Source organism: Portunus trituberculatus, chromosome 10 (assembly GCF_017591435.1).
Source record: "Portunus trituberculatus isolate SZX2019 chromosome 10, ASM1759143v1, whole genome shotgun sequence".
NCBI lineage: Eukaryota > Metazoa > Arthropoda > Malacostraca > Decapoda > Portunidae > Portunus > Portunus trituberculatus.
Window position 1 is genome coordinate 3,329,083 of NC_059264.1, and position 15,000 is coordinate 3,344,082.

General features: G+C 47.9%; 2 protein-coding genes across 3 annotated transcripts in view; both read right to left on the minus strand.

Moving 5' to 3' along the window:
- Positions 1-10,187: 10,187 nt before the first annotated feature.
- Positions 10,188-15,000, minus strand: part of LOC123501988 (agglutinin-like protein 1) — a 6,427-nt gene continuing 1,614 nt past the window's right edge. The window contains exon 2 of one of the 2 annotated variants that reach the window (XM_045251126.1): positions 10,188-11,946. In XM_045251126.1, the coding sequence (XP_045107061.1) occupies positions 10,669-11,946 (1,278 nt within the window). In that variant the 3' untranslated portion in view covers positions 10,188-10,668. Of the gene's footprint in view, positions 11,947-13,215; positions 13,353-15,000 lie in introns of those variants that run through there. The other variant, XR_006673758.1, reaches the window with a different exon arrangement.
- LOC123501840 (cell wall protein TIR4-like) lies at positions 12,038-13,084 on the minus strand. Its single transcript, XM_045250868.1, has 2 exons — positions 12,932-13,084; positions 12,038-12,865 (listed from the first exon to the last, which is right to left on the minus strand). Exons 1-2 carry the CDS (start codon positions 13,082-13,084, stop codon positions 12,038-12,040), a joined length of 981 nt encoding a protein of 326 aa, XP_045106803.1.

Consider the following 15,000-nt stretch of genomic DNA (forward strand, 5'->3'; position numbering starts at 1 on the left):
TATTTATTTATTTATTTATTTATTTATATACTTTCTTATCTATCTATCTACCTATCTACCACCACCACCACCAACACCACCACCACCACTACCACCACCACCCCTAAAAACACCCTTTCAAAACACCATTTCTCCTTTCAGGCCCCGAGACACCCCGAGGAGCAGGCAGAGGAGGAGGTGGGCGTGGCGGGGCGTGACGGGGCGGTGTGGTGGCAGGGCGAGGCGTGCGGGGCGCTGGGGTGGGGCTATGAGACGAAGTTCGGGGCAGCGGCTATCCTGGACCAGATGCTGTTAAGAGTGCGGGTGCCAGCGAGGTACCTCCATGCTGTGGCTGCTGCTGCTGTGTTCCTCTCCGCTAAGGTCAATGAGGAGGATGAGGTAAGGATGGGGTGTGTGTGTGTGTGTGTGTGTGTGTGTGTGTGTGTGTGTGGATGTGTATGGGGTGTTTGTGGGCGTGTATGGTGTGTACGGGTGTGTATTGAGTGTGTGTGTGTGTGTGTGTGTGTGTGTGTGTGTGTGTGTGTGTGTGTGTGTGTGTTTTGATGTTTGTGTCCCTACTCACCCACTCCCTTCCTTCCTTCCTTCCTTCCTTCCTTCCTTCCTTCCTTCCTTCCTTCCTTCCTTCCTTCCTTCCTTCCTTCCTTCCTTCCTCCTCCCTCCCTCCCCCTCCTCCCTCCCTCCCTCCCCATCCCTTCTTTCTTTCTATCTATCTTTCTCCCTCCCATTGTCTTCCCTTCACCTACCCTCCTTCCCATCACCTCTCTCTCTCTCTCTCTCTCTCTCTCTCCTGCAGAACGTACCGTCAACAGAGGAGGTAGTGTGGCGGGGACAGATGCGGTGCTCGTCCAGGGAGTTGCTCAGAATGGAACGAGTCCTGCTGGATAAACTGTCTTGGTGCTTGCCTCCTACCACGGTGCTTGACTTCCTCCAGGTGCTGCACGCCCTAGCCATTGTCACAGCCCCGAAGCACCACCACCACCACCACCATCAGCACCATCGTCATCACCAGCAGGAGTGTCACAGCCAGAGTTTGCAGTGCCATGTGTTGAGGTGAGGAAATTGTTGTGTTTGGGTGTGTTTTGGGTGTTTGGATGTGTTTTGGGTGGGTATTGGTGTGTTTTAGTGTGTTTGGGTGTGTGTTAGTGTGTCTTGGGTGTGTTTTGGATGTTATAGTGTGTTTGGGTGTGTTTGGGTGTGTTTTGGTGTGTTTTAGTGTGTTTGGGTGTGTTTTGGGTGTATTTTAGTGTGTTTTGGTGTGCTTTGGGTGTGTTTGGGTGTGTCTTGGTGTGTTTTGGATGTTATAGTGTGTTTGGGAGTGTTTGGGATGTGTTTTAGTGTGCTTGGGTGTATTTGGGTGTGTTATAGAATGTTTTGGGTGGGTTTTAGTGTGTTTTGGGTGGATTTGGGTGTGTTTTGGGTGGTTTTGGGTGTGTTTAGGGTGTTTTGGGTGTGTTAGGTATGATTTGGTGTGTTTTAAATGTGTCTTACGTGTGTTTTAGGTGTTTTTGTCATCATCTTCCTTTATTTTCACCTTACCTGCACTTCTACTCACCCCAACACACCTTAACTCACCCCAAATCACCCATACTCACCATCTTTCACCCCCCCCCCCACAGAGGCAAGAAGTCCCCCAGTCACCCCAATTCACCCCAACACACCTCAACACACCCCAAAACACCCCAACACACCTTAACACACCTCATATCACTCCCTGTCACCCCCAGTCACCCCAATCTCATCCCCACAGAGGCGAGGCATCCCCCACACACCAGCTGGAGGCTCTGACGGTGAGGCTGTGGCGCGTGGTGGGGTGTGGCGAGAGTGGTGCGCTGCGGCCCTCACTCCTGGCATTGGCACTCCTCACAATAGAGCTGGAGGCCGCCACTCCAGAGCCAGGCCTCACCCCCTGGCTCCAGGCACTGACCCAGGTGAGGGGGCAGGGAGGGGAGGTGAAGGGGGAAGGAAGACAGGGAGGGGAGGGAAGTGGAAAGGATAATTGGGTAGTGAGAAAGGAGAGGGAGAAAGAGAGAGTGGGAGAGAGAGAGAGGGAATAAGAGAGGAAGAGAAGGGGAAGGAAAGGAGGAGGAGAAGGGAAGAAGAAAGAAGGAAAAGGAAGGGAGAGAGGGGAGAAGGGAAGAGAGGGGAAAGGGGTGAAGAGAAGGGAAGAGGAAAGAAAGAGAAGGGAATGGAGGAACAGGAATGAAAGAGGAGAGAGGGGAAGAGATGGGGAAGAGAAGGGAAGGGGATAAGAGAGGAAGAAATGAGAAAGGAGGAGAGAAGAGAAGAGAAGGGAAGAGGAAAGAAGAATAGAATTGGGGAACAAGAATGAAAAGAGGGAGAGAGGGGAAGAGAGGAGAGGTGATTGGAGGGGAGGGGAGGGGAGGGAGAAGGAAGGGGAAAGGAGAAAGGAAGAGGGATGAATGAGAAGGGAAGGAGAGAGATAGGAAAAGAGAGGGAAAGAGATGAAGAACACAAGAAAATACAACACCACACCACACCACACCACACCACACCACACCACACCACACCACACCAACAATAACCCCCACAACACCACCACACCAAGCCACACCACACCACACCACACCACACCACCACCACCACAACTCACCCCTTCACATCCCTGCAGGTGAGCGAGGAGGAGCTGGTGGAGGCACAGGGGCGGGTGAGGCGGCTCCTGGGGGTGGTGGACTCCTACACCACCTCCACCACATACCACCCCACCCCTCCCAGCTGCCCCCCTCCCCTACATCCCCCAGACAGTGGCGCCCTCCAGACCCAACAAGAGGAAGGTGGAACGATGTGGTGTCTCGGAAGACGACGCGTACATGGACATTAAGAAGCTGTACGCACATGGGAAGGTGTGTGTGTGTGTGTGTGTGTGTGTGTGTGTGTGTTGTGTGTGTGTGTGTGTGTCTATGTATTTTTTGTGTGTGTGTGTGTGTGTGTCTCTCTCTCTCTCTCTCTCTCTCTCTCTCTCTCTCTCTCTCTCTCTCTCTCTCTCTCTCTCTCTCTCTCTCTCTCTCTCTCTCTCTCTCTCTCTCTCTCTCTCTCTCTCTCTCTCTCTCTCTCTCTCTCTCTCTCTCTCTCAATTTTCACATCAGTTACTGTCCCTCTTACTTTTCCAGCACATTTCTCACCTCACCACATCTCACCAAACCTTTCTCTCAACAGGCACACACACCACCACCACCACCACCACAGCCACCACCACCACCACCACCACTGCCACAGCCACCAAGACACCCCAGATTGAACCAGATGACTTATATTCCGACATCCGCCGACTTTACTCCTCCCCACCTCCCTTCCACCCCAACGACACCCCTTCCCCCACCCCATCTGTCCTTCCCGGGGGTGCCAAGAGAGGGGCGAGTGGTGGGAATGCCAAGAAGAGGAGGAGGAGGAGGAAAAAAGTGCCAAGTTTGAAGGCCAAGGCTGTGAGAAGCTGTCTTAAGCAAGCGTTAAAAATTCCTTGTAAAATTTCGCTTATCGCCACCAAGAAGATTTTCGAGGAGCCTTTGGAGGAAGAGGAGGAGGAGGAGGAGATGGATGAGGAAGAGGTGGTGGTGGATGAGGAAATGGAGGAAGTGGAGGAGGAGGAAGAGGAGGAGGAACTGTATGAGCCCATTATAGAGCCAGTGGGAATTCTTAAGTCTCCAATTTTTTCTCCAATGAGTCCTGAGTTTCCGGACATCAAGCATCTCGTGGTGAAGAAGGAAGGTGAGTAAATGTATCTCTGTATGTATGTATGAGTGTATGTATGTATGTGTGTATGTATGTATGTATGTATGTGTGTATGTATGTGTGTATGTATAGTTAGCCTTTTTCATTATTGTCGTTTCCCTTGGTCAGTTTTCCCCTCTTATATAAAAAGAAGTTGTGTTCATCCACGTGTGTGTGTGTGTGTGTGTGTGTGTGCCTCTCTCTCTCGGCAGACATGTGCTGGGACCAACAGGTGAGGGCGGTGGCGGAGCAGGTGTACCGCCCACTCACCTATGCTCAGGTACTGCGCCTCCACCTCACCCCCCTCACCCGCGCCCTGGGGGTGTGAGGGAGGTCGGCAGGTGGAGGGAAAGTGGTCAGATGGAGGAAAGGTGGAAAGAAGATTAAGGGAAGGGGAAGGAAAGGTGAAGTTTACCACCACCATCACCACCACCACTACTAAGGAAGGTCAGATGAGGTCAGGTGGAGGTGACAGAGGTCATATCTTCCACCACCATCATCACCACCACCCCCACCACCCCCACTACCACCACCACCACCATTACTACTACTACTACTACTACTACTACTACTACTACTACTACTACTACTACTACTACTACTACTACTACTACTACCACTGCCACCTTCCGTAAACATTATTTTTAAGCCATTTTGTCAATATTTTTAATGAGTTTTCAGTTCATTTTCTATAATTTTTGATCTTGTGTGTGTGTGTCTGTGTGTGTGTACATGCTGTGTGTGTGTGTGTGTGTGTGTGTGTGTTTCACTGTATGATCTGCTGCAGTCTCTGACGAGACAGCCAGACGTTACCCTACGGAACGAGCTCAGAGCTCATTATTTCCATGTGTGTGTGTGTGTGTGTGTGTTTGTGTGTTTCTTCACCTGAGTCTGTCACATATTTGGAAAAAGAAATACTGCCTTACTATTTTTTTTCTTTTTTCTTCTTTTCTTTCTTTGACGTTTGAAAGTGTATCATTTTTTTTTTTTTTTTTTCCATATTTTTTCTTTTTTGCTGAAGGTGTTATGAGATATTTGTGTGTATCAGGTCAGGTTAGGTTAGGTCGGGTTGGGTTGAGGTGAGGTTAGGTTAGGTTAGGTTAGGTTGCATGTGTGTGTGTGTTAGGTTAGGTTAGAGTGTGTGTGTGTGTGTGTGTGTGGTTCAATCATCCAATACTTTCATTTATTTGGCTTTTAAAATCTTATCTTTATCATTTTATTCTCGTTTTTTCTCTCTTTCTCTTCCTTATTCTTCCTATATTTGTAACTTTCTTTATTTATTTTTCTTTCTTTTTCTTTCATCTTTCTTTTTTATCATCTCATCATCTGCTTTATTTTTTATCATCCTTTAATTTCCGAGTGGTTCACAGATTTTTTTCCTCTTTTCCTTTTAATTTCCTAGCGATTCAGTTTTTCCTTCCTTTTTTCCTTTATCTTTGAATTTTCCAGCGATTCACAGCTTTTTTTGTCCTGTTTTTTCTCTTAATTTCCTGAGTTTAGAGTTGCTTCTATTTTTGTAATTGTTGACGTGTTGACTTGAGATTATTATTATTTTTTCTTTCTATTTTTAATCCTATTCTTTGATCTGACGTTTCAATTTTTTTAGTTTTTAGGAAGATTAGTAAGTTTTTTTAGTTCCCGTTCTAGTAAGTTCAGATTTATTTCGCATTTGTGTGTGTTTTTTAAGGAAATATTATTACAGTATTTTTAGTTTCTGTTTTAAGAAGCTTAGATTTATTTTTCAAAGCCTCTATGATTCATATTTTTGTATCTGTACATTGTTAAAACTAGAGAGAGAGTGTTTTGAAGGTGTAAGAGATGAGGCAAGGCAAGGGAAGGCAAGGGAAGACAAGGGAAGACAAGGCAAGGCAAGGCAAGGGAAGAAGGCAAGGCAACACAAGGCAAGGGAAGAAGGCAAGGCAACACAAGGCAAGGGAAGAAGTCAAGGTGAGAGTAATCATGTCTGTGGCCTTGAAAAAATAGTGCGCTACATTTAAAAGGCCTTATTTAAAGTGACACAGGTTTTGAAGGGTGTTTCTATGGTTCTAGTGAGAGATGAACAACATTTCTACATTATGAACAGGTGAAATACTCTTGAAAATCATCTCTGTGGTCTTGAACAGAATAGTGTGATACGTTTGAAAGGCTGTATTTAAAGGTATAAGGGTTTTGAAGGGTGTTTTTAAATGGTTCTAGTGAGAGATGAACACTATTTCTATATTATGAACAGCTGAAACACTCTTGAAAACTTGGCTAATCATCTCTATGGCCTTGAGAAAATAGTGCACTCCATTTAAAAGGCTTTATTTAGAGTTAGACAGGTTTTGAAGGTGATTTTTATGGTTCTAGTGTGAGATGAAGAACATTTCTACATTATGAACAGATAAAACACTCTTGAAAACCTGGCTAATCATCTCTGTAGCCTTGGAAAATAGTCAGAGAGAGAGAGAGAGAGCAAAGTGTTTCAAAATAGACACATGAGAAGTGACGTTAATCTGCCTCACTGCTTTCCTCCGTCCTGCATTATTTTTACTGTATATCCCTGCATTTCTTTCCCCATGACTCGAGCTTAGCAAGTTTCCCCATCGTTACCCCATTCAATTGTACACCCATCACCAGAAAGTTGTGTTAATCTGACTAATTCTTTCTTTTTTTATTCCTCTCAGTCCTAATTATTTTGTTTAGTCTATTTTTTTTCTGTTTACTCGGACTTGCTTCTAATTCCTGCTTTTTTTCTATTTTATTATATTTATTTCTTTTTTTTTTCTTTTCTATTTCACTGTGGAGTTCCTTTTTTTTTTTTTAGTTCCTCCTGTCCGGCTCAAACTGAACAAACTAAATGGCAGGGGTGAAAAATACTAGTCTGTGTGTGTGTGTGTGTGTGTGTGTGTGTGTGTGTGTGTGTGTGTGTGTGTGTTACCTTATCATATTTTTTGATTGTTAGTAATGAAAGTCTTTTTTACTATCTACTACTACTACTACTACTACTACTACTACTACTACTACTACTACTACTACTACTACTACTACCACCACCACCACTACTATTACTACTACTTCTAACTACTACTTCTACCACCATCACCACCACTTGACCATTTTCTTCCTTTCCTTACATCCTCACCACCACCACCACCACCACCACCACCACCAGAGCCTACCTGTGTACACCTAAGAGAAACAAACATACAGGGGCACAAATCTGTATGAGGCTATGTTCTCAAGGTACACAGGTGCTAGTGAGGTGGAGAGAAGAGAGAAGGAATGGTGAAAAGGTGAGCAGTGGGAGTTTTGGAGGTGGATGGAAGGAAAAGGTGGATAGTATAGAGATGACTGTTGTGTTTTGTTGAAGAGTGAAGGTTAAGTTAGGTAAGGTTAGGTAAGGTTTGGTTTGGTTGAGAGAGAGAGAGAGAGAGAGAGAGAGAGAGAGAGAGAGAGAGAAGGAATGTTAAAAGACCGAATTTTAAAGAAGATACATAAATAAGACTTTCTGTATGATATCCGAAGTACAAAAGCAAAAAAAACACTTAACTGGAGCACGTCTTTCACTCACTTTCTTCATTTTCTATCAAGGAAGAACGAAAAAAAAAAATTATAAAAAATATAATAGAATATAAAAAAAAGATGATTTAAGTTAACAATATTGCAAAAAAAGACAAGAAATATTGAATCACTATGTCATATAAGTACAAAAAACAAAAGGAAAGGAGAATAAAAGGTCAGTGAAATGAGTGACAGGTGGAGGAGAATCAGGAGTGTCAGGAAAGAAAGAGGAGGAGGAGGAGGAGCAGGAGGAGATGAATAGGTAACAAAGAGATTTAGAGAATTCAATAGAGCCACCTTTTTATTATTTTTTGTGTATTTGTTTTTCACTATCTCTATTTCCTTATCCCCTTGTTTTAAAAAGTGTCCTTAATATATTTTCAGAGTAGCAGTGTGTTTTGTAAGAGTCTTGTTAGTATTAGTTGTGGTGTTGTGTTGCTCTGTCTACACCACCAGAGAGAGAGAGAGAGAGAGAGAGAGAGAAAAGACATAACACAAGGATTGGTTTGAGAAGCAAGCCTGTAACATTTTTTTTGAGCGCCAGAGAGAGAGAGAGAGAGAGAGAGAGAGAGAGAGAGAGAGAGAGAGAGAGAGAGAGAGCCTTATATTCTCAAACACTGTGATGCACCTCCACTACATTCAAAAGGCTCTAGTTGAAGTGACGCAGGTTTTCAAGTGTGTTTTGACAGTTCTAGTGGCAGATCAACAAATCCTTTATGTCACTAACAGGAGAAACACTCTTGAGAACCCTGCTAGTCATCTCTGTGGCTTTGGAAAATAGTCGTAGTGAGAGAGCAAAAGCATTTCAGAATAGGACTTGAGAGAGAGAGAGAGAGAGAAAGATTGTAAGAGAGAGAGAGAATATTACATGCATTTGCCTCCTTTTTTCTGTTTTAAGAGGAAAGATAAGATAAATATAAGCTCATGTATTGTACTGTGTTGGTTTAAGGATGTTGTTATAAAGATGGACAGTGAAGAGATACATTGAACAAGACTAGGTAGATAATATATTGTGCATTTGAGAGTCAGACCGGTGAGAAATGTTGAGAGTGTGTTCAAATGAGCTAATAGAGTTTGTATTAAAAGATTATATTGAGAGAACTAATATATTGAAGTGTAGACTAATGCTGTTGATAGGTGTTACAGAAGCATGCAGTGTACACAACCCAATGAAGAGTGTCGTAAATGTACAGTAAGGAAACAGAATATATGAGTGACTGAATATACAACCCAGTGAAGTGTTGTAAATACATGAAGGACTGACTGTATTGTGTCTCGCATCGAATTATACAAATATAAAGGGAAGTACCATAGACATCTGTATATACGTACGTGTGACTGAAGAAAAAGATTTGTTGTAATAATTTAACCCCTTCAGTACTGGGATGCATTTTTTGCCTTGAGTTTTGGGTGTGATTAGACCATTTTATTGACATTAGGAAAGGTCTATGCAGGTCAGAGGATTAATGGCCAGAGTCTTCACCATTTTAATCCCCTACATAAGTTTCTGAAGCTGTATAAAATCACCAAATAGTCACAAGAATGAATGTGGTGATGCGTCCTGGTACTGAAGGGGTTAAGTGTCGGCGATGAACTTAACTTATCCATAAAAGAAACTCCACATTTTGTAAGTGAGAGTCAGAGAGAAGAAAATTTGATGCTTGTTTATCATTCTGTCAGCTCAACATACATAGTCAGTTTAATGATGAAAATTGGTGACATTGTAAGGTAATATTGGATTATTTTCACCAATTTACACCAACACACACCTTCCCATGTTTGCTCTGCTGTCACCACCACCACTAACACTACCACTAACACCACTATTTTAACTAACACACCTTCCTGTTTGCTCTGCTGTCACCACCACCAACACCACTAACACCACTATTTTAAGTAACACATCTTCCTATGTTTATTCTGCTGTCACCACCACCAACACCACTAACACCACTGCTACCATTACTACCACCTCCACCACCACTTCCACCACCACTGCCTATATACATTCTAACTATTATCTACTACTACTGCTACTGCTACTACTATTACTACTACTACTACTACTGCTACTACTTAAATCAGGTAATGTGAGAGTTAATTACCTAGTTACCAATGATGATGTATAGAAATGTGTGTGTGTGTGTGTGTGTGTGTGTGTGTGTGTGTGTGTGTGTGTGTGTGTGTGTGTCATGATCTCTCCGTGCTTTGTACATAGATTAAAAGAACGTGTGAAGTATAGAAAATAAAATAAAAAGTACAAATATTACTTATATCTTAAAAAAAAAAAATCTCTTGGTAGTTTCATTATTATTATTATCACATTACTTGAACTAGCTTTTAATACATAGATGTACTGTATGTCTGTCTGTCTGCCTGTCTGTCTGTCTGTCTGTATGTATGTATAAGTCAAGAACAAAATTTTGACATGATACACCCAAGAAAGAGAACCAAGACAAAGACAGCAGAAATACAGACATAAGTGACTTGAAGGAACACTGTATAGTATTTTATAGAGATTATACAATATACAGCCCCATACCCTGTCCCCCATCCCTCTCCCCCTCTCCCCCTTCCTGTGTATATACATGTGTACCTCCCGTCTGTGTTAAATATATGGAAGCAAGTCTGCACTTTTGTATGGTTTGTATTGAGCACCTTCAGAGAGAGAGAGAGAGAGAGAGAGAGAGAGAGAGACGGGCAAGGAATCATATCTTACAGCTTTCATAATATCCTAGAGAGAGAGAGAGAGAGAGGAATCATGTCTTACTGTTTTCATAATATCAGAGAGAGAGAGAGAGAGAGAGAGAGAGAGAGAAACAGGAAGTGATTTTAAACGCACAGTAACTGAAAGAAATATGTAAATCTAGCACACACACACACACACACACGGGGACACAGGGCAATGAAACACGAGGTTGGCGCAACACAAACATTTACATGATACAAAAATGAATAGTCTCTACACAACACAGACTCCACTCAATGAAGTCCAGCAACACTTTACAGGTTTGTTAAAGAAAAATATAATATTCACACTCTTAATTAATGGCTACTTATCATACAAATACAATGAGGAGGGTGAGGGTAACAGTGGTGGTAGTAGAGGTAGTGGTGGTAGTTTTTTTTTTTTTTTTATTGAGTGGCGGGAAGAATTGAGGTGAGGAGGTGGAGGAGGAGGAGGGGGAAGTGTAAAGGGAAAAGAAAGAAGAAAAAAAAAATTACCTCACTCATGAAAGACAAAAATGAAGAAGGAAGAGAAAGAAGATCGAGGAAAAGTAAAACAAAATGCCATGTATAAATTAGACAGAAAGGTTACAAGTGAGTCACAGGGAAATGAAGAGAAGAGAAGAGGAGGAGGAGGAGGAGGAGGCGTGGGCGGGAATGGGGGCGTTAAGGCTAGTACATGCCGGGCAGCTTGAGGGGCGCGTTGGGGTGATTGTAAGAGTATCCGCCGCCGTGTCCACAGGAAGGTGGCAGCGTCTTGGTGGTGACTTCCGTGCGCACCGCCGTACTGGTGACGAGAGCCGTGGAGGTGACGACCTGCGGCACGAGCACGGTGGTGGTGACGTACGTGACGCCGCCAGGGACTGACACGGTCTCCACCACAGCCTGTGCCTCTGTCACCACCACAGTAACGGCGGGCGGCGGCGGTAGCGTGGTGGTGACAGTCTCCACCGCCACGCTGGTCTCCTCCACCACTGACGTGACGGGGAACTCCTCCGTCACGGTGGACACCACAGTCTCCACCTCGTACTCCGTAGTGGGCACCACCTCCGTCTCCACCACAGTCTCCACCACGCTCACCACCTCCGTCTCCGTCACCGCCTCCGTCTGCGTCACAGCTACCACCTCCGTCTCCACCACCACCGTGACGGACGGCACCACCTCAATGGAAACCACCTCGGAGGTGACGGCCGGCAGCGTGGTGACGGCCGTGGTGGTGACGGTGTCGGTGACGGTGAGGGTCATGGTGACCTGCTGGCCCGGCACCGTCACGTACTCCACCGAAGCCTCTGTCACCACTTCGGGCACCGTCTCCGTCACCGCCGCCAGTGTGGTAAGCTGCGTCTCCGTCACCAGCTGCGTGTCGGTGACGGCCACCACGGTGGGCACCAGCACGGTGGAGGCCTCGGTTTCCACCACAGTGTTCTCCACCACGCTGGTCTCCACCTCCAGGCGCGTGGAGGCCTCCACCGCGGTGGTGACCTCTGTCTCCGTGACGGTGGCGGTGACGGTGGCGGCAGGCAGGGTGGTGGTGGAGGCGATGGTGGTGGTCTCCGTGGTGGTGTCCGTGGTGGTGACGTCCAAGGTGGTGTAGTCTGTGGTGGTGACGGTGGCGGTCACCACCTCACTGAAGGCGGTGGTGACGGTGGTGGTGGACAGCACTGTGGTCGTCTCCACCACCACCTCGCCCGGCGCCGTCTCCGTCACCGTCTCAGTCACCACCTCCTCCGCGTACTCAGTGATGATGGTGGTGGCGCACGCCCCTGTGCCCGCCGGCAGCGAGGGCGTGGGCACCAGGTAGCCATAGTCAGCTCCCGCGGCGCCCGCGGAGGGAATCTCATTGAGCGAGGATGGCTCCAGCGGCGGCAGCTTGGCGCCCCGCGCACCGCCACACAGCGCCGCCACCACCAGCAGCGCCACGCCCGCCGCCGCCACGCCTGCGCTGTGCATCTGCCCAAAGACAACGGTTATGCAGAGAGAGAGAGAGAGGGAGAGGGAGTGTTACAGGGGGTGAGGGGGCCTGGTGGGTGGGAGGGAATGTCTAGCCCCTCCAGGGCCTGAAGGAACCCTTCTGGAAGTGGCCGCCGCGTCCCTGGTGGAGCTGCAGTCCCTTCAGTCTGATGAGCGGCATGGCCTTCTGGTAGTATCGCTGCGGCGCATTCTGCTGGTAGCGCTGCGGCGCGGGCTGTGGGTAACCCATCTGCTGCGGGCAGGGCGCCGTGACGGTCTGCACGGCCGTCACCAGCATCTCCACGGGCACCACCTGTGTCACCACCTCCACCACCTCCATGGCCTCCATCACGGTCTGCGTCTTGACCTGCGCCGCGCCCGTCTCCGTCACCACCTCCGTCACGAGGCCCACGGCAGTGGAGGTGACGGCAGGCAGCGGTGGCGCTGTGGCCTCCACTATCTCGGTGGAAGTGTCCGTCACCACCAGCGTGGAAAGCACCGGCACGTCCACCACCTGCGTGGTGAGTGCGGTGGTGACGCTGGCGGACACCACCGTGGACACCAGCGTGGTGGTGACGGCCTCGGTGTCCGTGGACGTGACCTCGGCCACCTCCGTGCTGGTGATAGTGACGTAGGTCTCCTCCGCCACTAGGCTGGTGCTAGTCACCACTTCGATGCTGGTCTCCACCTGTGTCACCACCTCGGGGGCGGGCGTCACCACACTCACCACCTCGCTGGTCACCACCGCTGCAGTGGTCACCAGCTCGGTCATGTCGGCCTGCACCACTGAGGAAGTTTCCACCACCACGGTGGTGCTAGTGACGGCCAACCTGACGGCGGGCGGCGTCACGGTGCTCACGGCAGTGGTGAAGTCCGTCACCAGCACCGTGGTGGCCTCGGTGATGACGTCCGTGACGACCTCCGTGGTGGTGACGGTGATGTCCACCACCTCCTCCACCACGCTGCTCTCCACCACCTCCTCCACCTCCGTCACGGTGGACAGGTCGGTCTGTGTCTGCGTCACCTGCAGAGGGGGCGGCGTGGCGGTCTGCAGGGCCAGCACGGAGGACAGCGCCGTGGCCACCACGTTGTATGTGCGCGTCACGGGCACCAACACGCGCCGAGTCTCCATCACCATCAGGGAGGACGTCACGCCCACCACCTCTGTCACCGCGCCCTCCGCCACGGCCAGGCTGGTGGTGGGCGGCCCTGCCACCGCCTCGGTCTCTACCACAGGGCGCGTGGTGATCAGCGTGGTGGTGCTCACAGCTGCCTCGCATGCCCCGCCGCCCGCGCCCTCAGGGTCAGGCCGCGGCGGCAGGTACCCGTCGCTGAGCCAGCCGCCGCCCCCCACTTGGGCTGTGGCCACCGCCGCCGCCGCCAGCAGCACCACCAGGCCGCGCATCCTGCAACGAGAAGCAACTCTGAGCGTGGGCGTGCGGACGGCGTGGCGGGCGGCGCCGCACAACCCGCCTCAGGTTGCTCCCGTGGCAGAATGGCGACCTGCCGCCGCTGCCGCCGCCCACGCGCCCCGCGCCCCGCTGAGCCAACACCCACGCTCACGCCCATACCCAAGGCACTGTGCGTACATTATTTGTCTGTAAGAGTGGCGTCACGGATGGCACTCAGCGGCCAGTGGTGAGTGGTGAGTGGTGAGTGGTGAAAGGTGGCGCCCACTGGTTTAGAGGACAGGTGGTGACCCCCGCCAGGTGTGGCACCCCGCGGAGCACGCCGCCGTCCACCACCTGCCCCCGCGCCTCGCGGCGGTGGCAAAATAAGGGAGAGCGGAGGGGTATGAGGGAGGAAGGGAGCCAAGACAACAATAATGGAAACTCTCTCCACACACACACACACACACACACACACATATTTTGTAAGGTTGCTTTCGTCAACGTTGCCTATGGTATGGGAGAGGAGAGAGGGAGAGGGAAGAGGAAGAGTGAGAGAGGTGAGAGGTCAGGAAGGTACGTTTTCTCTCCACGTGTTATGTAACCTGGAGAGAAAGGTATGGAGGGAGGGAAGAGGGGAGGGGAGGGAGGGAGGGAGGGAGGGAGGGAGGGAAGATGAGAAAGAGGAAATGGAGGCTGATGATTCTTACCTAACTGGTCTCTTCTTCGAAACAACAACAGGTAGTAGTAGTAGTAGTAGTAGTGGTAGTAGTAATATTGGTAGTGGTAGTAGTAGAAGTAACACACACACACACACACACACACACACAACAAAATAAAAAGTAAATATAAATCGAAAAATTGAATAAAAATAGAAAGATGACTTGAAAAAAAAAAAAATGGAAAAATTAGTAAAAACAAAATAGACTCCCTGAAAAAAATCAACCAACGAAAGAAAACGAAATATAAAAAGAGAGTGAGTGAGTGAGTGAGTGAGTGAATTAAAGAGTGAGTGAGTGAGTGAGAGTGAGTCAACGAGTGAGTGAGTGAGTGAGTGAGTCAACGGATGAGTGAGTGAGTGAGTGAATGAGTGAGTGAGTGAGTGAGTGAGTCAACGAGTGAGTGAGTGAGTGGTGAGTGAGTGAGTGAGTGACCTTTGCGTGTGTTGTGGTGAAGACACTTGCAAAAAGAGGGATGACACACTCTTGACCCTGTGAAGTGAGACTGTGGCAAAAAACGAGATGAGGGGAGAAGGGGAGGGGAGGGAAGGGAAGGAAGGGGAAGGGAGGGGAAGAGGAAAGATTTGGAGGGAAGGAAGGATGGAGGGATGAGAGTGAAAGTGAGAGAGAGAGAGAGAGAGAGAGAGAGAGAGAGAGAGAGGGGATCTGATACGTGGTAATAATAATAATAATAATAATAATAATAATAATAATGATAATAATAGTAATAACAATGATGATAATAACAACAACAACATAGACTACCTGAAAAAAAGTGGACAACAAAAAAAATTAGAGAAAACAGAAAAAGAGTGAATTTGACAGAAACATGAACAATAATGATAATATTTCAGGGAATTTTTTTTTAACATAAATCTGAAGAAAAGATGAAAAAAAAAAAAAAATTGTGAAGGTGATTGAAACAGAAATCCAGAGAAAAGATTAAC

Excerpts from the sequence above, each read along its gene's own strand:
- LOC123501840 (XM_045250868.1), bottom strand. The coding sequence starts at position 13,084 with ATGGTGATGGAGACTCGGCGCGTGTTGGTGCCCGTGACGCGCACATAC. Across the intron at positions 12,866-12,931 it reads ACCTGTCCACCGTGACGGAG|GTCGTCACGGACGTCATCAC; the intron begins GTGGAGGAGGTG and ends ACCACCACGGAG.